Source organism: Mus pahari, chromosome 12 (assembly GCF_900095145.1).
Source record: "Mus pahari chromosome 12, PAHARI_EIJ_v1.1, whole genome shotgun sequence".
Classification (NCBI taxonomy): domain Eukaryota; kingdom Metazoa; phylum Chordata; class Mammalia; order Rodentia; family Muridae; genus Mus; species Mus pahari.
In genome coordinates this window covers 87,636,930-87,661,427 of record NC_034601.1, presented here as the reverse complement: position 1 = coordinate 87,661,427, position 24,498 = coordinate 87,636,930, and the positions used below count along the sequence as shown (strand labels likewise).

Sequence of the window (24,498 nt, the reverse complement as noted above, 5' to 3'; positions counted from 1 at the left end):
CATGATAATTATTCTTTTAATCTCTGCTAGTCAATGGTTTGGTCACATAATCAGAGCACAGTTATTTCATAATGCATAAATAATTGAGGTTGCAATTTCCTGTTGGCTCCAGAGAAAGGCTCAGTGCTTCTGCTGACCTATTCTGTGGTTATAATTTCTCTAATCTGTGCATTTTTCTTCCTGTGAGGCAGTAACGGGACACCCAGCCTGGTGACGATTGACGGTCGCAGGAGCATCTTCAGCAACGGGAGTTTCATCATTCGGACAGTGAAGGCAGAGGACTCCGGCTATTACAGCTGTGTTGCCAATAACAACTGGGGATCAGATGAGATCATATTAAATTTGCAAGTACAAGGTACAAAGCCCGGTGCCTCTTAACTGATCTTTAAGTTAGTGTACCTTACATGTAGATAGCAAAATTAAGACAACTCAAAAAATTGCTATTTTCATTTTGTAAAACAGCATATTTATTTTGGAAAATATAAATTGAACAAATCAAAGGTCACATTATTTTTTTCTCACATATAAGATGTCTAGTCCATTATTTCTGTCTGTGAACACCTCTGAAAAAGTCCTTCTTGGTCAACTTATGCATGGTTTGCCCACACGTGTGTGACCAGTACAACATTAAGGGAAAGGAGCTCTCTGAATGTTATCATTTATGTCTGCTGATTAAACCAATAAACAATGAAATATCTTGTATCAACTACAAAGTTAAATAACATGACAAGAGGCTTAGAGTCTCAGCTAGTTATGAATTCAATGACTGAAGCTCTAAGCTTATAGTTAGACTTTGCATTTGATGCAAGGTACTTAGTAATTTATTGCCATACACAAAATATACACAACACTCTTCAATATTAAAGGAATATTAAATTAGTTAACCCACATGGGTATTGATTGGGTTCAGATTTAGTTGCAGGAGGGATATTTTATTAGAGAAGAAATTAAAATGTGTGCTTCTTTAGATTCAGGTGTCGTCATGTTAATAAATTACTGCAAATGAAAATAGCATCAATACTCTTCTGGGTGAGATGGAACAGGGAGCGGGCAATACCATTTGTTCCAAAAATACCGTGAAATCAATTTTGGATTTTGAGTTAATTGAAGTCAGGAGAGTTCCAGGGAATTGTTAAAGCTACCATTAAATTATTTTTCTAAGCAGATGGGTCAGTGTTTTAGGCCTTTGGGTCACAGGAACATCTCAGGCTTCACTCACAGGAAGAGAGAGTGTTTTACATGATGTGCTCTCTAAATCAGAAATGATCTGATTGTGAATTTGTGTAGTGTTTTGTCCAGAATAGAATTAAGGCCATTGTTTAGCAATGTGTATCTCTCAGTCCTTGCATAAGGTTGGGTTCACATTGCCACAAACACTGTCATAGCTTTGGTTTTCAGAGTCTTGGTGTATGTTATATGCATGTGTTTATGCCTGTGTGTGCATCTCTGTGTGTCAGTGTGTACATGTGTGTGCATGCGTATGTATGCATGCCTGTGTTTGTGAGTGTGTATGTATACATGTGCGTGTGTGTTGTGCCTTACGGCATGGTATTAATTATTCTTCCTCCTCGCTGCATCTCCCCCCCCCCACTTGGGAAAAGCAAGTCAGCTAAGCGGGCATGTCAATCATTCCTACTTAATTTCCTGGCTGGAGTTCAGAGTAAATTAATGCTTGTGTCCTTAGTAAGTATAAAAGTTTAAATTCAAGATGGACAACTCAGGAATCCAAGGGATAGTGAGGAAAAGAATTAGATATAAATGAAAGTAGAAATGTGGTTGGCTTTTCCTTAAGTCATAGATTCACTACACTCTGTCTCGCTAGCCTGGGACGCCAACAAGACAGACACTTTGACAGAGACGAACTGCCTATTTTGGCAACTCTAAAACATGTATTTAATCAATGGCTGTGACAATGATTTAGTAAATGACTGTTACCGAGGATTGAGGATGTGAGAAACTAGTTCTTGTTTTCTACTAACTGTTTCCTCCCCAGTTCCTCCAGATCAGCCTCGGCTCACCGTATCCAAGACGACATCCTCCTCCATCACCCTCTCCTGGCTCCCTGGAGATAATGGGGGTAGCTCCATCAGAGGTAATGAGATGAGTCACTCACAATAACGTCTGTGGAACTGTCCACTGACCGAAAGAAATGGTCATCTTTGTCAAATAACTGTCATATGATAGTTTACTCTCTCCCCAAACACCTCAGAAATTTATTTCCCCATTATCTATGCATGCATCTGGAGCACACATCTGTATTTATGGTGTTCTTCGAAACTCAGGTCATTCATACAAAAGTGAGCTATTAACAAACAAAGGAAAAAAGAAAAGGATAAGAGGGAGGGGAGAGGAGGGGAGAGGAGAACTGAGTTCCTGCTTCTCTGGAAATTTTCTCTGTCTACACTTAAGCCCCGCCACACCACCTTATCTTGCTGGTTTCCATTTTTAATAACTTTCCTCCTTTCTAGTTGCCCAGAGTCACATAAGAAAGTCACTAAGTTGTAATAAGCATGGCACACTACGTCTTATAGCCGTCAGGTATTATTCTCTCCCAGACTCTGTCTGAGCTACACCATCCTCCAATTCACCAGTTACTGCCCCCCCCCCCCCACATAACTCAAGGTATAAGGCGTTCAGATTGGAAATGACCCTTCTGCAAGAAGGCTTTGAATTTAGAGTACTGTAGCAGGGTCTGGGGAGGCTGAAGCGAAAAGATACCCTGGTCATCCTGTCATGGGTGGAGCAGGGTACCAGGAAAGGGAAACGATGGGGGAGGTGGGCAAGAACAAGTGCCAAATCACAACAGAGGTCATGGAGCAGGTGAGAGAGGAAGGGGCTTGGGCTCCAAGGGCAGAAGGAGAGGAGAAAGATGGGGAGACAGCTGGAAAGACACAGACACTGCTGAGTAGAGCCATGGATCACCCAGCCAGCTCCTGGATTCTGGGAGCATGGCACCCCATCTCCTTTAGCTTTATTCTGAGCCATATATCCACTCTGAGAAATAGTCACAATCCCCGGAAATCACACTGTTACCAGCCAGGACTTGGCTGTCTTCTGAATCTAGTTTCTGGGATGTTGGCTAAAGGGAGACTCTTCCTTTTTATTTTTTGTCAGAAGGGAATAAGGTGAGGTTACTTTTATAAAAATAGCTGATGATTAGGGGTGAGGCTGCGTCTGTGGGTTTGAGGAGCGTGGGACAGCTTTGAATAGCCTGCCATGGGCAAGGCACAGGGACTCATTAGCAGACAAGCAAAATCACTGCTGCCAAGAAGCCACCAGGGCCCAGCTGCAGACACTCTACAGCACAAAATTGTGGTGGTCACAATTACTACAATAATCAGAAGCAATGCTGGACAGCTGGGAAGAGGAGTGTGTCACAGGGTACCAAAGTTTATGACAAGTGAGTGAAGTGTGGATGCCAGTCAAGGCAACTGGGCTCCTGCTTCGAATGGCCTCACACAAGGGAGAGAGAAAATTGCTTAGTGAAAATAAATGTGTCTCAAGTGATCCAGGATCTAGATTCCAAACAGTTTGAATTTTATTTGTCTCAGTGAGAGGCCGGGTAGCACCAGCGTAGAAGGTCCTGGAAGTGAAGCTAGTTAGGCTGAAGAGTTTCCAAGACACTGCAATATTTAGTGGCGCCCAAAGCATTGAAGAACGTCATAAATCAGACACCTATACTGACAGTTAATGTCAGAGAATCCAGCAGCACCGGGGAACAGAAACCAGGGGTCAGAGGTCAGATCACTTAGGTATTGTGGCCTCAGTGGTAGGAAGAACAAAGGCCAGTCCCCAGGTGAGATGGAGTAGAGGCTGGAGTCAGAAAGCAGATCTTCTCCAAGATTGGCTGATCCTGAGGGAGCTCAGTAACACAAAAGCAGCCACGAGAGGTCCAGGAAGTATGGCTCCTGTGGCTTTAGAGAGCCAGAGAGAACAAGAATGTGGAGGATACCGATAACAACATGGGCAGAAGCAGCAGTCAGTGATACATACCCCAGGGAGGCACCTGGGGAATCTGATTGGCACTGGTTTGGGGCATGGAGCCTCTTCAGCATGGCAGATGAGAAATGCTCTGTCTGTGTTAAAAGAGGAATTCTCCAGGGAGAGATAGACAACATTAGTCTCCCGGGGCCCTGACACATGATGACAGTCTAGGAAACAAGGGCAGAGTGGAGAGGTCACATCTGGCCCCAGAAACAAGACTTCAGCTATCAGTGATGAAGATCGTAAGAAATAGTTTCAAGGACACCAGGACAAGGAGTGGGCACTGTAGCCTGAGGTGGTTTGCAACTTTCTCACCACCCAACCTTCTAAAGCCCCGTTGTCACCTGCACTGTGGGATCAGAGCACCATTTGTGGCATTGTGTGATGTGACATAAGCCAGGTGCTCAGGCAATGTCTGATATAGACATGACCAGCAGTAGTAGACACCACAAAGAGAATGGTTATAAGGAAAGATGAGAAATGAAGTGTCAAGCAAACCATTCACCCTGAGGAGAAGCCATGTTGCTATAGAATTGTTAGGATGGCTGCTGGCTGTGGAGCCCATTTTCCCCTGTGATTGCAAATGTCCCCACGGTTGTATGTAGGACTCACTCCTGTCCTCATTGTCAAGACAGCCCCTTTCAGTCTATACACACAGATTCAGACTTATGCTCTGAGAGGCAGGTATTTGCCAGCTTGGTACTCATCAAATACAACATGGTGTTAATGGGCATGGCTTTCTTTCCATGCACGTGCAATAATGTAACCATAGTAATAGTTAATAATGTCTTGTGTGGCTAAAGTTATTCACTAATCCCTTTACCCCGCCCCTTATCCGAATGTGAAAGGAAGCTTCCAGAATCAGGAAGAGTTGGAGTTATTCTCTTCTAAAGGCACCCAGAATTACAGAACCCATCCTGTTACCTCTTCAGAGAAAGCTCACCAGAACATCTTTCTGGTTGTTACAGGCTACATCCTGCAATATTCCGAGGACAACAGTGAGCAGTGGGGCAGCTTTCCCATCAGCCCCAGCGAGCGTTCATACCGTTTGGAAAACCTAAAGTGTGGGACGTGGTATAAGTTCACCCTTACTGCCCAAAATGGAGTAGGTCCCGGGCGCATAAGTGAAATCATAGAAGCCAAAACTCTGGGGAAAGGTGAGGATTTCTGCTGTTTCCTTCCTTCTTGTCTTCTTGAGTGAAGGGGGCGGGACCGTGAAAGACTCGGTGAATATTTGAGTGGTTCTGTGTGTTTGAGCTTTCCTGTTTCCTGAAATAAGACTGACCACAGAACATTCCAGTTCCCAGTCTCATCCTTTGACTTACAGTTCAGAGAAGAAAGCCCTTCGAAGGGTGTCAACAAGAGGACCCAGGCTGGCCATCCATGAAACGGGGCACCTCTCCTCCTAGGTTTTGAGGCTGGAAATGATTGAGCTAATAGGTTAACACTTACAAATGAATTGAGTTTCTTATCTGGAATAGAAGTTTGAGATGACGCCTGAGGGAGTGGCTCCCAGAGATCAAAGGTGCAGCTGGGAATGGCAGAAAGAAGGGAGGATGCCTATCTAATTAGGATAGGAGACTCCCCTATCTGTGTAGCAAGGAGAAGAGAGATCTTATGAGCTTCACTCCTACCAGGGAAGGAGAACCAGTGACAGGAGAGAGATGGTGTTTGGGTCTAGCACCTGAGTTTTAGATAACAAGATAGGAGTTTTGTCTGTGTAGAATAACACCACTATGCCAGAGGCCACTGAACTAAGTAAGGGTTTGAATTGTAGAGGAAAACTGCTGATACTTACCAAATCCCATTCTATAGCTACATGGGAAGGGAAATTATTCAGCTCCATATACTGCAGTGTGTGAACCACTTCAGAGAACTCTACACTGTGTAAAAATAGCCAGTATCCATTCAAGCTCCATTCTGGCTCCAGTCCTTGTGATCAGGAAAACTTATTGGTTCCCAAGGCTTTGCTCCTGCTGTGAGTAACTGGTGATCCAGCCTGGGCGGGAGCAAGGCTAGAGAGTAGCCAGGGGAAAACACCTGAACCAACTGTGGTCATCCATGTACCCACAAATAACACTGTTATCTCCCACAGAACCCCAGTTCTCCAAGGAGCAGGAGCTCTTCGCCAGCATCAATACCACCCGAGTGAGACTGAATCTGATTGGCTGGAACGACGGCGGCTGTCCAATCACCTCATTCACTCTTGAGTACAGACCCTTTGGGACCACGGTCTGGACCACAGCTCAGCGGACCTCCCTTTCCAAGTCCTACATTCTGTATGACCTGCAAGAAGCCACATGGTATGAACTGCAGATGAGAGTGTGCAACAGCGCCGGCTGTGCGGAGAAGCAAGCCAACTTCGCCACGCTGAACTACGATGGCAGTAAGCTCATGACTTCATGGCGTTCCTGTTTGTGGCTCGGGGATGTGCACATGTATGCTATTCACTCTCCTACAAGACACTTGTCATTACCACAGAGTGAGCAGTGCCCCCATAGCCCTTTAGGGTTTGGGCCATTCAGTCCCCTCTCTGCGGACTCCCTAGTCCGTTGTACACAGATGACTATCAGTGTGTGTCTAGAGTGAAGGGACTGAGGACTAAGGGGAACTCCCTGGGGAGTCTTGGCACAGGAGTGGCTTCTCTTAGGGCTGAAGGACTCTGCCTCATGGTTCCGTTGCTTTGCAGATGACTGTGAGCTAACGCTGCTGCTTTTGTTGTCTCCCACCCCTTCCCCATCCATCCCAATCCACACAACAACTTTCTTTTTGCTCTCATTACACCCTTAAAATGCACGTGCACAACAGTTTTCCATGGCAAGGGAAGTTAGGTTAGTCTCGCCAGAAGCAGGGGGCACTGATGGGGATAGAATGAGGGATGGATCAGGCTGGGCCTGTGCTCACACACATGCATACCTTTATGCACATCCTAAAAGCTAGGGAATCTCTTGACCTTTGCCGCCCCAACTAAATCGTTTAAATTCTGGGTACCTAAACAACACCCAGCCCAGTGAAGCTGAGGCAGCATCTCTTAACAATCAGTCAATGAGTCTTCCTTGCAGCACATCTATGCTGGTTTCTGTAGCCCCACAAAAACCCTCACTTATGGAAAGGCAACCATAGGCTCTGAGTTCTGATCACCAACAGCTACTCATCAAGCTGTTTGAAGCTGTGGACGAGCTCCCCTCTCAGCCTTCTGTCCACTCCGCACTGCTCTGGAGGGACTATGGTCCCAGGTAGGCCCCGAGTTGTGCTTTTCTCTCTGGCATACTGTGTTGATCCTTCTGGCTTCCGTCTCTTGCCCACAGTCACTGCTTCTAAAGCCTATCTCAGATAGAATCAGATTCCTCTTGCCTCTGCAGCCGAACTCTAAGCTGTAGGAAGTACTTCCAAGAGAAGTCCTTCTGGTATTGGGCTCTACCCAATGGGCTGTTGTAAAGTCCTGGCTCTTGGACAGCTGCCTCTCCTCTTCAAGGGCCCTCTGTGATTTGTGTGTGTGGCTTTATTTAGAGAAGTCTTTGTCCTAAGGATCATGCCCAAGCAGAGCAACATTCATTGCTAAGGTTTTCCACCAAAGGTGCCTGATCATCTGCTCTTACAAATTGAAGGGCTAAGACCATGGCTTCTATCAAGTGCATTTAAATGCTTCACCCAAGCCCCCTACAAGCACATGCCCAGCTGGACAGTCAGTATATGTGTCACTTTGGACACCTATACTCTGGACCCAGGCTTGTACAGGTGGATGACAGAGAGAGAGAGAGCTTGTCACACATGGGTGGCACGTTGACACCTGGTCATGTCCCAGATAGTCTTCAGACTTTAAGTGTTCAGTTTCTGAGACAATGTGCAATGTTCTTACTTCACTCAGAACCATATTAGAAAGGTGTGTGTGTGTGTGTGTGTGTGTGTGTGTGTGTGTGTGTGTGTGATTCTCTTTCCTGAAATCTGAAATAATTTCATGGCACAAAGATGTAAGAGTACATATTTGTTTTTGGAAGAGGTGGCAGACCTATCTAGTCCATACCATGACCATGTGGTTTTAGCATCCCTTTGGCCACTGTGCTTCTTTTCATATCAGGAAAAACACACTTTGAAATGAACCACCCTGATAGTCACTTCAGTCAGAGTCCCAGCTCCCCCAGCTCTTTACCCAAGTCACCTCTATTTCCTTCACCAAAACTTTCTGCGTGTCCTTGTGGTGTCTTGTTCACAGACCAGCCTCAGCCCATTCTGTGCCTCTTTCTTGGAGTCTGGGTATCTGTAGGCTTGGGTTTGCTGCCTGAGATGCTGTGATACTAAAAGAACACTCACTCTGCTCACCTCTAGCAGGGGTCAGAGAGTGGCAGGGGTTACATTTTGATGGTTCCAGTTGCTAAACAAGATCAATTTTTTTTTGCTCTTGGGATAATAACAAATATATATATATATATATATATATATATATATATATATATATATNTATATATATATATATATATATATATATATATATATATATATATATGTATATATATATTGCATTATTTTTCCTAAAGCCCTAGCTTTCTAGTTTGCATAAGAAAAGACAGTGGGAATGGAACCTCTTATGTAATGGATGATCATGAGACACGCACCCCATAAATCACAGATGTCTGCAGCCTCGTGTTCAGCCTCGGGGTGGAAAGCATCTTAGCAGTCCAGAGTTCAGTCAACTTCTATTTTGTTTCTTACCGCTCCAAATAACCTAAGTTTTGTAGCATAATAACAAGGCCCGCCAGCGACACGCTTTTCTGTGACCTAGATAGACCCTCCCCTTTGAAAAGTTGCCCTTCGCTCCTTCTACCCTAAATGGGGAATTTTAAAAAGCAGCTGTGAAACTGGGGTTGAAATCAAGAGAAAAATCAAAAGAAAAAAGGTCATCTATGCTTCTTTAGGCTGAGGTACCTTACATCCTCCCCAAAGGGGGTCTTCTGTCCAGTTGACAAATCTATTGTTCTTCCTTTCATAGACAGTGTTCAAAGAGCCTTTAGCAAAAGCACCATGATTGACAGCCAAGTGGGCATTGGATTTTAGGTGAATCAAGGTGGCTTTTGTGAGCCCTCAGCCCAGGCACCATTCTGTCAGAGGGTGGCATCTTAGAATGCTCTGCCAAAAAAACACAGTCCTTTACAAAGATGTGCTAGGGTGAGTTGGAAGTTTGGGCGAAGGGAGAGTTGAGAAAGTCAACCCACAGAGATTCAAGGAGCTGGTCCTCTCATTTCTCATCACACAGACACCCCCGGATCACATCGCGCGGTCTCTCTGTAACCCATCATCCCTAAAAACTCCACCACGCCGTCGCCATTAATAGCCATCTAACATCGTGGCCCTGCTTTCAGGTACAATCCCTCCACTCATTAAGTCAGTTGTCCAAAGTGAAGAAGGGCTGACAACCAACGAAGGGCTCAAGATCCTTGTGACCATCTCCTGCATCCTGGTCGGGGTTCTGCTGCTCTTTGTGCTTCTGCTGGTTGTGCGGAGGAGACGGCGGGAGCAGAGGCTGAAGAGGCTGAGAGGTAGGCTCCTGTGTCTGCCCCATGCCCCCATGAAGAAAGGCTAGCTAGAGGACATCCACCGAGGAAGGATGTGTTCCCTAGGAGCAAGTTCTGCCCAGTATGATTTGGTGCTGATGTGGGCTCTGCAGGACTTTGGAGCTCTGGGGAAGGGGGGGGGGACAATAAAGCACTCAATCACACAGAGTCAGAAATGGAGCACAAGCAGCCCCCTAACAAGTCCCCTAAATCCTCAGTATTGGCAGACAAAGAAAATTAATTTCTCATGGGTCTTTCAAGCCTGCTCTGTTTGATTTTCAGTGGTTCCAGTAAAGCCACCAATTACGGCTTTAGCAAAAAAAAAAAAAAAAAAGGAGCTTTGAGATTTGTTCTGCAAATGATGTTGCCTGGAAGCAGAGATAGGGGCTTATGGTAGAGGTGGTAGAGGCAGAGTATGGTGATGCAGCAGAACACAGTAGAGGATGAGGAGCCCAGACTGAGACCCAGTGTGAATAGATTCCATTTCTCCAGTGTCTGACTCTGCATGGTTCTGGTGATGAGGCTTCACAGTTTCTGACCAGTGGCCCTTGCTCTGCAGTGCAAAGAATTTCAGATAAGGAACTCTGGGAAGGAAGTATTCTGTACCTTCTACTTATCAGGTCTTCAACCAACCCATTATTTGGTCAAGGATACCATGGGGTATTTGTGTTTCAATATCAAGAAATGGGAGAACTTTTGGTTGTTTACAGAGGAGAAACAAGCCAGGAGAGTTAAGAAAATGGAAAGGATTTCCCACAGTACACCCACCCACAGAGTCTTCCCCTTATAAACCACGAGCCCAGATTCTCTTGGGAAATGGTGGAGCAGTGTTACCTATACACATATGTGCATGCACACACACACTCTGTGTGTGTGTGTGTGTGTGTATCCTTCAGAGTTACATTTAAGGATTAAGCCTTGAAACATCTCCTCATGCACACCAATATACCAATATATGCTTCCATCAAGCCTTGATTTCATCTGTAACTGCTTAAGCTAACCATGATCACATTAGCACAACTAGGTATGATGCTGTCTGGTTCATCATCGCCCTCCAGAAATCTCCTGGTAGGTGACCCTCATACTTGGATATTTTCAATTTCCTCTCACTTTGCCAACAAATTCAAAGTTCTGAAGTCTCTTTCAGCCCACTGTTTGTCTTTCCATTAACTATTCCAGAGCCCAGAAATTCAGATGATCCTCTTCCAGACTCATCAAAATATCCTCCCTAAATTACCTTAACCAGTTGCATTTCAAGTTTGTAGATAACCTAAGCACTCTGCTAGATTCGTCTCAAAGGTAAAGGGAATGTGCTCCCGGATTCTAAGTACCATTGAGATGCACACTCCTCAGCATCTAGCAGGTCACACATGCTAAAATCCTAGAGCCACATGAAGGGGGGAGAAGAATGAGAGCCTACCATAAAAATAGAATAACATGCCATGTGTCTAGAAACTCAGTAGAAAGAGGATTGAGTTGCCTTGCATTGAGTGTTTGTCACTAAAGTATCAAATGGACATTTTCATAATCCTCTTTGACTATAAACCCAAATGAACATCAGGGACATTGTCTTTGAGGTATCAAGTGACAGTCCCCCTTCCATGTAGACAGTCATGCCAAACTAGTTCCACATAGAAGGCTGTGAGTTGCCTGAGACGCTTCACACCAACTGTGAAAGTGTCTTACTGACGGCATGCGAGGACACACATGAGTGTGGCAGCTGATGGGTAAACTAAAAGGGCAGGGCTTCTCATGGCTGTAGCAAACCCCTCCCCACACCTTATCTACTTCAACTACTGTTTTATTTTCATTTCTGTACTTAAACCTCAATACCAAACACTGCCTTTTCCTGCCAAGAACTTTTCCAACAAAAGCTCTTGCTAACAAGTCACAGTGATAGAAGGCCCACAGCATTTCAAGTTTTCCTTCTCACCAGTCCCTTGACCCTTTTGTTGTTGCTTTGCAAGGGCTAACTATGTTCAGGGAAGATTCTGGGATTAACATTTTATTGCTAGTATCTCTATGTCTAGACTGGTGGTTTGTAGTTGGACTTCTAAGGGCAGCAATCTACTACTACTGAGGATCTCACTCCCTGAAGTGGTTTTGTTTCCTTTGTGTAGAAGAAAAGGAAAAAACTAATAGGAAGGTTTCTACAGAGAAGTAACAAGAGAGATAGGATATAGTCTCATGAGATATTAAGGAGCAAAGAGTTCAAGAGAAGAACACAAGGGTACCAACACTCTTGCTTTTTCTTCCTTCCTTCCTTCCTTCCTTCCTTCCTTCCTTCCTTCCTTCCTTCCTTCCTTCCTTTCTTTCTTTTTTCTTTCTTTCTTTCTTTCTTTCTTTCTTTCTTTCTTTCTTTCTTTCTTTCTTTCTTTCTTTCTTTCTTGTTTGTTTTTTGAGACAGGGTTTCTCTGTATAGGCCTGACTGTCCTGGAACCACTTTGTAGGCCAGGCTGGCCTCAAATTCAGAAATCTGCCTGCCTCTGCCGCCTGAACACTCTTGCATTTTATAGGTGCATGATAAAGGCTTCTGACAGAAGAGGAGAGCCCCACCACTTCCTGAGATGGAGTTAATTTAGCAAACTACTATTGGTTGTCTACCATGGGTCACATATAATGTTTAAAAAAATAGCAGCATTTTCTTATTACTCATTATTTTTGATCACATGAGTTTGACAAGATCCTAGGAATCAAAAGATCCCTAAGATCCCATCCAGAGCTGTAGATAGTGATCCTCTGGAAGTGCCAGATCAAGGGTTACAGTAGAGGACATATTCATCTCCCTGTAACCCTGAATTCTGTCTTAAAAGGACAGAGTAATTTATGAGCACATGGAAAGAATCATGGAATGCCAGGCCAGTCCCCAGAGAGACCTACAAGCCACCTACCCCCTTAAAATTTCTATTAATGTTGTAAAACATTTCCAACGTAGGGAGGTCTGAAGCCAAGATTTGAAGTCATGAATGTATATTAGCCCTCAGACTTCATTAATAATGCCCTTCAATTAAAAGCTGCCTCCCATAATACCTAGGTCCTGTGCCTACATTCAAACCAGTTCCCATAGGTTTACAGAATTGGTGGGGAGAATTGCCCCAAATAAGGTCACCATTTCTAGGAACACATGGCACGCTGCTTGAACATCCTCTTAGCAGGATCAAAAATGGGGTAAACAACTTGAATTAGGAAAAAATAGAGTACCTGTTAGATGCACTTAAGGTTATGCGAGACCAAGTTCAGACCCTTCTTTAGTGGAACTGTCTGAAGTTGGACACAACTAAAATATGTACACAAATACCACCCCATGCTGTGTGGAGGCACAACCTAGTCGGGGGAGTACAAGGTAATATTCTTTTGTGCAAAAGCAAAATGAAAGAAAGTGGGACTGGAGCAGCTTCGCCAGCCTATATTCTCCCTTCCTGAGGACGTACTAAATTTAGAGCAGAGCGACCTTCTAAATTGTCTTCAAGTACTAGATTTTCTTTTTTTTAAATCTATATTCTTATTTAGGACTCCAGAAGCTGCGTCTTGCTTTTAATGATGCCCTGGTTTCCCCCAACTTCTTGATACTTTGAACTACAAGTGAGTCACCAGCTGGACCCAGAATCCCAGCAGCCCCAACCTAATAAAAATTTGATCCCCAAGTCTAGTGCTCTACTCCAATATCAGTAAAAGCTGTGTCCTTTGGGGGGGGGGGTTCCCAAGGGACTGAAAGCCTGTACTGGTGCCACTCAGCAGGGGTCATCTGGCAGTGCCAAGACAAAAACTCTACCTCGAGTAAGATAAGCATAGTGATTCACTTGCCTTGTAACAATCTGACCCCATTTCTCTAACAAAACACCCTTCTCCCCTTAAAACAAAAGATAGTCATTATTTCAAACATGATTCAAAATAAACAATTATTTCCAAACTGACCAGTGTCAGATGGGCATTTCCCAAGAGAATCTGGGCTCGTGGTTTATAAGGGGAAGACTCTGTGGGTGGGTGTACTGTGGGAAATCCTTTCCATTTTCTTAACTCTCCTGGCTTGTTTCTCCCCTGTAAACAACCAAAAGTTCTCCCATTTCTAAAACCAAAAAGCAGCTTGAACTCTACTAAGCTCAGCCAGGAATGTGAACCTCAGAGCACATTGGCACTTACACTTGAGGAAGGGGGGAAGATAAACATGCCCCCACCCTGGAGTGCAGAACCCCCAGGAAAGAGAAAGAACACAGAGGTGGTCAGCCTCGGGAGGCTCAATGCCAAGCCAACAAACGGTGATTGAAAGATACAGCGTCAGGACTGAGGAATGTTCAGTTCAGTACCCACTTCAGAAGCATGGGGCCCCCAGTTGGATCCCCAGATGCTACATTTAAAAAAAAAAAATGACAGTAATCCTGGCACTGAGGAGGTGGAAACAGGCAGATTCCTGGGGCTCAGTGAACAACCACCCTTCTGGTCAAGATCCAGCCGGTGAAAGACCAGACCTCAAGAGAAAAAGATGGACAGATGAATAGTGACTGAGAAGCAAACCCTAAGAGCTTCTTCAAGCCTCATCATACATGCACACACATGCACACATGTGCACACACATGCATACATGTAGCTGTAGGAGCTGTACCTTAGAGCTAGCACTCAGGGCACACTTTCATGTGCACACACACACACAGACACAGACACACATGATCAGGATTCTTTACTATGAAAACTTTTGTTTTATCTTCTGTCTTACTCCAGTCCTTCCTTCTCTCTCTTCTTTTAGCCTCTCTTCCTTTACTCCACCCCCTGCCTCCTATCCTTTCCCTTTCTCTCTCTCCCCTTCCCTATAGTTGTCAGAGCAGAAACGGTAGAGCAGAGTTTCTGTGTGAGGTTGTGCAGAACAAGTGGGCAGTGGGATGAGATGGAGTTGGAGCAAGGGCAGCTGGTGAGCTGGACACAAGAATGGGCCGTCTAGGGCAGGGACTGTGAATGCTCGGCTATCTCTGGAGCTTTGCCTGGCTTGCCAGGGTGCTCTGCCCTGCCCTTGCTTTGCTCTTCCAATTTTCTTGGGTCATGAGCATGGATGACTGTGTCTGAGGACATTTATTTCTCCCCAGCTTTAAAATCTTCTTCCATGCAAGCATGCAGGTGATCTGGCTGGGATCTTGTAAAAAAACCTAAATACAGGTTTACAGCTATTGCAAAAAATAGCTGCCTGATAATATCTTTTCCCGTCCCAGACAGAAGTGGGGCTGGCGGTGGGGAGCCTTCAGATAGAAGCTTTTGAGGCGGGGAGCAGCGAGGTGAGATCTGCTGTCCATAGATGGTTTCCTTTCATGCTCTCGGGGTGTACAGGTGACTTCACAGTAGAGGTTAGTCTAAGCACATGCCGTTTTCCTCAGAGCTTCAGATGAGCAAACATAGACCTGAGACTATGAATGACAGCACTGTGTGGGTGTGTATCTGTATGTCTTTCTCTCTCTCTCTCTCTCTCTCTCTCTCTCTCTCTCTCTCTCTCTCTCTCTCTCTCTCTCTCAACTATTTATATGTTTAAAGCTGCTTAGCCTTGTAAGAAAGCCTTGCTGGGTTGCAGGCAAGGGCCTGGGTAAAGCACTCCATGACACTATAACACACTCACTGGTGCACTCTTTCACACATTCGCAGAAGGAGTGCAGTGGTCCTCAGAGAGTGTGTAACTACTGAACAAGACCAAGCTGTGATGCTCCTGAAGCACCTGGTGCGGCTCTCCTAGACTGTCAGAACTGCATGCTCTAGAACGCTCTCCCACAGTCCTGTTTTAGTCTCTCAGCACCAGGGGGACCTGATAGGGTGTGAGCTTTGCATTGTCCATATTGCAGACTTGAAAACTAGAGGCTGGAAAGATAAAAGGTTCCAAAGTGACATTGGGAACAGGGGGGAGAAGAGAGTCCAGGTCACTGTTACAACCCCCATATGCCCAAGAAACTTGGCATATGCAAGTAAGAGACAGGCTGTCATGGTGAGCACCAGTAAGTTTTTAATGACTAGCAATGACTCATGGAGTCAGAAGAAGTGAGCATGCTATCAAAGGCATATAAATGTCATTCCCACCTTCAAAAACCCTGGGTTCATTCATTTTTTTTTAACCTCATCACTCTCTGTCATATGATCCCTAATTTTATTGACACGTTGATACATAATTTGTGCCCTGAATATCTACCGTATCTCCCAGAGTACTTTTGCCATTGACTATTTGGAAGCCAGCCAGCATCAGATGCTCAGCCACATGGCTCCTCGCCTACTGCCAGACTTATAGTTCTCCACCCCACCACACACATGAAACTGTTCCCCACAAGCAGATGACCTGTGACACCTGATCACTGTTGTCTCTGTCATCATTTTCTAGTCTTCCCTGTATCATTTGGGAGCTGAAAAATACTCTGTTCCTGGACCAGCCTGGTAGACTTTCTCTATCACTCCCTACCCCACAGAATAGGAGAGGAGACAAGAGGGGTGTGTAGAAGTGGCCACAGACTTCAGGAGATATGTTACCCAGTCTATGTCTATGTCTGAAATATATGAAAATGTAGAAAACTATGCCCAGGCCTGCTTGGCTGTGTTTGAGCAGGAAGAGCTGAGCTCTGGGTGATGTTCTCACAGAACAGATGGCAGGTGGAAGGAAAGCCACTCAACATCTGCTCTGCTCTGGTGTGCGGCAGGAGGAGAGCTATTTGAACCAGAACAGCAGGACCAGGGATTATAAAAAGGAGGAAATGGAGGGAGGGGAGGGAATTAAAAGGGAAGGAAAGAAGGAAATCAAATGAGATGAGACAGAGACAGGGAAAACTCAAAACTTTTAACAATTACTGGAGCCCTGATTAGCTTGCTATTTTTTCCCCAAACCTTTGCAGTAGCCAAGGTTGTGGGGAGGGAGTTGGTTTTCTAGAGTTGACATAAAACATGTCCCAAAAGACAATGAGCAAAATATAGACACCAATTAATCTATGATATTTCACTGAAGACTCCCCACTCCTGCCACTGAAAAGATCAGGAATAGGGTCACCACAGGCTTCCAGTTCTGAGACAATTTTACGTTTCAAAGCAAAATCTTCCCATACATAATCCCCAAATTTTTGTGGATAGCCTTAAACTAATCAAAGGGCAATGAGAGATGCTAGGTGGTAGACATCATCCACCATTCAAACATTGATTAATTCAGAGCCTTCTAGTTTGAAGTAAGTTAATGTAAGATTAAGAAAGGAGCCAGCAGAGGTCTGGGCAGACCCACTCTTTGTTTTGACAGGGCTGATTGATAAGGAGTAAGCAAGTTGTGGTGAGCCCTGTGAAATGCTAAGCAAACTGTGGTATGAGGTTCACACAGGTGGGAATGAAGGTAGGAATCAGAAAGAAGAATCCAGAGATCATGAGACTTTGAAAGGCTGCAGCCAAGAAGATAAAATTCAACCAGTAGAACTGTAAAGTCTTCTATAGAAGTTGTAAAAATTCATTTTCAACTCCAGTAATGGATATGGTACTCTCATAAGTGTGTGGGAAGAGAATAAAAAAAAAATTAAAAATCCTGCCAGTGTCTGTACTCAGGCTGGTTGAATAAAGGACACTATGAAATCGCAAGCCTTTCAGAAAAGAGGGTCCTAAGTAGGAAATTAAGTAGAAGCCAGGCCCACTGAGAAGTACTTGAGGATTTTAGGGAGTTTAAACTCAAGAAGGGAACACTCAACCCAGACACAGGAATGGCAATGCCATCGCAGTGGCTTGTGGATGGCTCCAGATGGTCCCATCACTATGGATAGGTAGAAAGCGCATCAAGAATTGTAGTAGCAGAGGGGAAAGCTGTATGCTTAAAAAGCCAGGTGAGAGGGTACCCACCCGGGATCCTAGCCCAAAGCAAGATCAGGAGTCTGAACCAAGCCTGGGCCATATAGCAAGACCCTGTCTCAGAATAGCAACAAAAGAGTGCCCTGAAAACGTCTCTGGGCCACTTCCCTACTTAAGGACTGGGCTGTACCCAAGAGATAAAGAGGAAGAGGAAAAAGAATATAGGTGTTTAAATGGGTAGGCACAGGAAGATTGAGCTGTAAGCGATTAGAAGAGCCACTGTGTCAATTACTGCTGGATCCAGGTGGGAACAGAGAGAACCCATAGCTGAGGAACAGAGGGCCTTGGAAAAGTTGCAAGTTCGAGGGTGGGAGGCAGTGTGGAATGGAAAATGTGTTGAAGTCACCACGGAAGCTCCCATTGAGCAACTCTGTGCTGAGGGGCTCCTCGGCATGGGGTATCCATCCATCATAAGTGTGGCCCATGGAAGCACAGTGCAAGTCAAGTGCAAGTCAAGTGTGCTTCTGGTGCTGCTTTAGGACCCCTAGCTTGGAGCAGGGGTCACCTAGTGTTGGTGTCTGAGCTGAAAAAAAAAAAAAAAAAACATAAAGCTCTATGAGAATATGTGTGGCAGGGAGGTGAGCAACTCACTCTGGGTGTCCTATAACTTAAGGGGCATTTGGTGTAAAGCAGCAGTGGACAGCCACTGTGGTGTCCCACAACCCCAGCTCTGGACCCCCTAAAGGTAGCACACCAATGGCTGCCTGAGGCCCGAGGGAGAGGATCCTAAATTTCATTAAGGAAGCTAATTTGAAAGCCTCCGTCACTGTTAAGATCCTATATTCCAGAACTATTAAAATGTACTAACTTGCTCCAGATACACTCCTTCCCCTAAATGAAAGCGTGTCTGAGATGTGCCTCCGGCTCTTTACCCCTCCCTATGTGAACGTGAACAATGTTCCAAGCCTCATCTCTGCTCAGATCCCTCCCTTTTGTGACTCTTAGCCCACCTCTAAACAGTCCCACATAGCACCTTCTAGCTTTAAAACAGGTCTCCCAGCTCTCCATATCCTACCAGACTCTGGTCTCATCCTGTGCACCCCAATTCTAGTCTTTCTCTGAGTTCCATGCAGTCCCCTCCCTACCACAACTTGCAGAGCTCCGATTTTTTTTTTTTTTTTTTTTTTTTGCAATTTATCTCCAAAGGCAACATCACATAACAGTATCATTTGCAACCCCAAACCACTGGAATCCTTAATCCAGTTCACAGGTTCTCACCTGGACCCCTGTAGGAAGCTGGTGGCAGAGCATTGTACCCAACTTCCTGTCTAAACCTTCTGAGTAAGAGACATGATGAAAGCTGGGGTCTACCCCACCCCCTTACTCTCTACCACCATGTTTGCAAGCAGTGTCACCCTCATCTTAGCCAGGTAACAGCTTTCAGACTACACTAGTCACCTCTATAATGTTGGGGCCACCCTCATCTATCACCATGCAAGCGAACTCTCTCGAGTAAAACAGAGCTGTCTTTTCCTGAACACACACATTATTCCAGTGCCTGTAAATTTTCTGTGGCGCACATGGCCCACCAATTCTAACCCTCCAAGTTCCAGGTCTCTTTTAAACAGACCAGTCTCCCTAACTCTTGAGAATGGCCCATCCTGATACACTGCTATCCTTAGATAATTTCCCTTACCCTCCTGAGGCCAGATGTCTGTTCCTTGGTACCCCTTGGGGTCTGACTCTCATTCTGCTCCAGGTATAAAGGGCCACTAAAACAGCAGAGAAATTGTTCATGCCGTAAACACTGGACAGACCTCTCACCAATGGACATATTCACAACTCACTCTCCTCATCTCTAAATGCCACATAGTGATACTAAGAGGGACTTAGCCTGCGTTCCTAAAAAGCATGGTATGATACAGGTCCTTAGAACATGCTCCAGGGTCATGCCACCCTACTCAGGCCATCCAAACTCCAAACTACTCAGCTTAGTTCCAGGGAGCTTGTAGAAAGGAGGAATTCCAACTAGTACAACTCTCCTCAAATTATCAGCTGAGTTGGAAGCAGGGCATGGTAGCTCAAACAGAAGGAAGACATCTGTTCTCAAAGGTAGATATAGGCAGGGTTGACTGACATGGCTTTGGAGCTAAATCCTGAAGTGATCTGAGCCTGAGAAAGAGGCCAGTCAAGACCTATGCAGTTAGATGAACACTTGTGAATTCTGTGGTCCTTTGTGGAGCCCAAGACACCTACACATCATCCTGAGAAGCCCCCAGGGAGTGCTGAGGCTGACCTGGAGCAAAGACACACTATATGACCAAGTGTAGGGGTTGGGCATCTCAGACTTACGAGCCCAGTGTAAGTTGAAGACAAGTGTTTACTCTGCTAAGTTCAGTCCTCTTTCTTAGCATATTGTACTAGCCACTGTTGGGTGTTTCATGGAGCTAATTAATCCCAGCTTCTGGCATTCCATAGATATATTTACTTTGTACGTGTTAAATCATTCAGGAAGAGAAGAGACTCGGGCTATTTACTTCATCTTCGCAGACAAATATAAAGACATGAGCTGGGAGATTCAGTGCTATTTTGCTTCCTGTGTTTTTCATGTGGGTGGAATAGAGGGGGCCAGTTTTGTCTTGTAGACTGAACCCATCTGTGCACCATGTTGAGGCTGCCAATGGGAATAGGCATGACCTGGTGGCTTCTAGAACAAGCTTTCTGGTCTTTGGGGTTCTGGGTGCTGGGAAATTGATCTGAGGTTGTCTCCATGTCTCCATCCATGAGACATAACAGGCAAATCACAGCCCCAGAGAAGGAGGTGGGAATGTCCCCACCTAGGCGTTCTTTCAGTATGGAGCCACACACCATCAAATAAATTCATTTCCAGAAACTTCTGCTCCTTGAGCAGGATCCCTAACATGAAGTCTTAGAGCAAAGAAAGAAATTTTTAAAAAAATAAAATGGTTTCGGTGTTCCAGGAAAGGAAACTTCACTTTTGCCAGGATTGAATGTGTAAAAAAGCATAAATCATATTTTAAGAGAAGCGAGCATCTCTAAATAGTGTTACCAAATAAGTCGATCTGCCCTACAGTATTTTGAGATTTGTTTCCTTGTGTCAGAGGTGATAACCAGGTCTCCATAAACAGTGTCCTGGCTGGCAGGGGAGCAGGGGGTGTACAATAAAGCTTTATTTCCGAGTTTAAAATAAAACATCCAAGCTTGTAAAACTCAGTGACCAACCTGGGGGCCACAGAGCTCTACACTAAAGCCGCTTTAAAGTGATCCAGATTGGGCCTAAGCCACGTGTCGTTCCTGGGTAATGGAAAGGGTGGGTTTGTTCTCCATAAATGACTTTTCCCCAACTGTTAAAAATAAAACTGGGTTTCTCTAGAAGTGACAAACAAATAGTTTGTAATAAAAACTTGAATAGATGTCTGCAATTTTATGGCTACGGGATACTAATGCATCTTTCTGTGATAAATAAAACCCATAAAAGAGTCCCATGTAGAAGAAATAAGGGACCACAAAGCCCCTAGTCATTAGTGCAACCCTGGTAAACAATTTCCCTTGAAGTGGCTTGCCATGTAACTGGAGGGCTGGTTATAATGACTTGATTTCTTCTAAGTAAATGTTGATTATGAGTTATTGATCTTATACTAATATCAGCTTTCTCTTCCCCAGATGCAAAGAGTTTAGCTGAAATGCTCATGAGGTAAGAATATGACACCGTTCCCTGGGCATTATGTGTCAAAAGACAGTTATAATTTGCCTTGATTACTTCTTAATGATAAGGATGATCTGAGGTTAGTAACATGTTCTCATTTCAACATGTAGTCTTCATTTATATTCCAAAACATTCATGGAATGTGTAGTTGGCTACACAGACAACAAGTGACTATTTTTATGTATGCCATGCATGGCTGTGTTGTTGGCTGGACTCAAAGAGGAGGAGGATGCCTCTGAAGCAGGGACAACTGGGGCTGGGACCACTGAAGCAAGGACCACAGAGGCAGGGGCCACTAAGACAGAGACCACTGAACCAGTGACCAAAGAGTCAGGGACCAATGAGGCAGGGGCCACTGAACCAGTGACCACTGAGGCAGGGACCACAAAAGCAGGGACCATGAAAGCAGGGACCACTGAAGCTGGGACCACTGAACCAGTGACCAATGAGGCTGGGACCACTGAGGCTGGGACCACTGAAGCAAGGACCACAGATGCAGGGGCCACTAAGACAGAGAGCACTAAACCAGTGACCACAGAGGCAGGGACCACTGAGGCAGGGACCACTGAAGCTGGGACCACTGAGGCAGGGACCATGGAGGCAGGGACCACTGAGACAGGGACCACTGAGGCAGGGACCATGGAGGCAGGGACCACTGAAGTAGAGACCACTGAGACAGGGTCAGAGGTGCCACAGGGAACTTGAGTTTTGCTACTGTTCAGGTAGACAGCCTCCAAGACTTTTAAAAGAGTTAGCCCAGTTCAAGGAAGACCACAAAGGTAAATGTGTTGCCTTTGGAGAGCACATAATGGCATGAAGAGGGGGTTCTGTCCTTGCCTACCTCTCACCTCCCAGTCCCTTAACTTCAAACATGTTCCCCTGTGCACTCTAACCTCTGAACTCTGTAAAAATGGTATCAGTGTGATACCGAGCAGGTTGGTACAGGACCGGACAAAAGATGAAACCAGAAGATAAGGGTCTAGAAAATAAGAAAACCATCAGAAATCACCTTGTAGAAAATCAAGAGGACCCCTCGTAGGGGACATGGGGCCACCATTTTATGTTGCCTTGCTTGGGAGAAGACAAGGATGAGTAGTTATTTCTGTCTTGCATCTTCTTCATCTACACATGCAAAGCTGCCGGCATTATTCCCAAGAAGTTCATGAAATTACCATCTCTAGCAGCAGAGGAAGAGGTCAGGCAGCATTGGTACGCCAAGATTGTTTCAGAGGCACTGCTGGGGATGCTGTGTCCTAAACCCACGTGCATCCCAGATAAAGCACTAGTGTAGCTGAAATCTAGAATAACTCTGAAATGTTGGGGGACATAGAAGAACATTGATGTCCTATGCCGAGAATAGGAAGACAGAGGCAGGGCATAGACATTTTCATTCTTTGGGTGGCTGAGGTTGAGAACTGTTACTTATCAGGGCACAGGGCCAGTGTGGGTCCTGTTGAATTTGAAGTTCTTTTCACACATCAACGAATCCATCCAATGGACAGGTGGCTGCAAGAGTCTTGGGTGAAAGGGCAAACAAATCCAAGTTCCCTCAGAACATCTACCTCAGGGTGGAGTTCTAATCGGAAAACATCAGACGTATGTAGGAGATTACACAAATCTGCATAAAACCCCCCAAGGCCATGCTCATCTGGAAATCCACATTTGTTTACTAAGCAACTAAGAGGCATTCTTTGCAGCCCCAGATGTTGTATCTGGGCTCCTCTGGACTTGTCGGATGTGATAAAGCATCTAAAAGGTGAAGAAGCAAAAGCCACTTGACTTATAATGACTAACTGACTCAGCAGAACAAATTTTATAATGTAGGCTTGAAAACTGTGAATTAATTGACATTTAGAATGAGGTAATCTCCCATACAGTTTGGTTTCCTGGCTGCTCTTGCAAAAAGCCCTGCCATATAAGTAGGCAACTGCATAGGTGGTGAGAGCTGCCTGGAGCTCTTCTTGGTGCCTCTTTAGACAGGTGTGACCACTGCTTACCTCAGCCGCCCCTTGCCAGGGCCATTTTGCTAATCAGGCCCCCAGTAGGGCCTCTCAGCCTCCTGAAAAACTACTGCAGGCAATTGTGGGATGCTTTCCCTTGGCTGTGTGGATTTTCCAGTCCTTTCCCATTAGTATCTGTCCCAGTGCCCTCTAGGTCCCCCATCCATAACTCACACCCATGCTTGAAGGGTGTGAAACCATGGACTGTTTTCTGCTGGGTAAGAATGATCTGAGTTTTGCCTTTCCTGAGACCCAAAACGCATGCTTACATAGCCTTCCCCCACTAGCCCCAGAGTAAGATCTTAGAAAGCATTGGTAAGACAGACAGATAGGCAGGTAGCAGCATTGAAAGACCATGTCGGAAGGGAATAGATCATGGTCTTACCCACTGGCTATCAACTGATGTTAAAAACATTAAAACTAGCAACCACTACCATTTCCTATTGCTAGTTTTGGTTTTCCTCCAAAGAACAACAGTATTGAGAAAAGTATTTCCAAGTACTTCCAATAGGTGGAATTGGCTGGGAAGGAGAGACAGTGAAGTTACCATGCTGAAAGTAAGATTTTTTTTTCCATTTGTTTCAGTGAGAAGAGAAAACAAACAAAAACAAAACAAACAAACAAAAAGACCTGGGGTGGGACAATAGCTCAGGGGATAACAAGCATACCCTATAAGCTCCAGGGTCCAAGTTTGGATTCTCAGCACCCACAAAATGTCATAGAGATCTATAACCCCAGTGCTAAGGGATGGAGACAATCAGATACCAGGGCCTTGTTGGCCAGCTAGCCTCCCTGCTATGGTAGTGCCAGGCTCAGTGAAGAGACACTGTCTCAGAAAAGTAAGGTGGGAAGTAAAAGATACCCTGTCATCAACCTCTGGCCTCTCTGTGTATACACACAGGCACATGCATGTATGTAACACACACACACACACACACACACACACACACACACACACACACACACACACATGCACATGGAGAGAAAAGAAAAAGAGGAACATGCTTGCTTCCCAGTGTCCCAACTGGGGAAATTGCCTTGCTCTGAGGAGTTACCATCTTATGTCTTTGCCCAAGAACCAGAGTCAATATGAGAGCCAGTGCTAGAGAAGAGAAAACTCAAACCATATTTAAATTACCTTGCCTTTTCTTGTTCATGTCTCTGTATATACAACCTCAAAATGCCCATCCAGATGTCACAACCAGATATATGATCTTGTCTGTTTGTAGTTACTTTGTACCTCAGAGACATTTGGTGATATTTGGGACAAGTACATCTCCACTAGTTCTCCCTAACACTCTCTCTCTCTCTCTCTCTCTCTCTCTCTCTCTCTCTCTCTCTCTCTCTCTCTCTCTCTCTTACACACATACACACATACACAGACCCTCACTGAAACACAGACATTCATAAATATACTCATTCATACACACTTATACACAGACATTTATACATACACTCACACTCA

General features: G+C 45.0%; 1 protein-coding gene across 3 annotated transcripts in view; it reads left to right on the top strand.

Annotated features, from left to right (window-relative positions):
- Dscam (DS cell adhesion molecule) overlaps positions 1-24,498 on the top strand; it is a 566,911-nt gene that overhangs the window by 505,781 nt on the left and 36,632 nt on the right. For 2 of the 3 annotated variants that reach the window (XM_021209063.2, XM_029544386.1), the window contains exons 23-28: positions 192-355; positions 1,994-2,092; positions 4,953-5,141; positions 6,080-6,370; positions 9,342-9,518; positions 20,991-21,021. In XM_021209063.2, coding sequence (XP_021064722.1) covers positions 192-355; positions 1,994-2,092; positions 4,953-5,141; positions 6,080-6,370; positions 9,342-9,518; positions 20,991-21,021 — 951 coding nt within the window. Of the gene's footprint in view, positions 1-187; positions 356-1,993; positions 2,093-4,952; positions 5,142-6,079; positions 6,371-9,341; positions 9,519-20,990; positions 21,022-24,498 lie in introns of those variants that run through there. The other variant, XM_029544387.1, reaches the window with a different exon arrangement.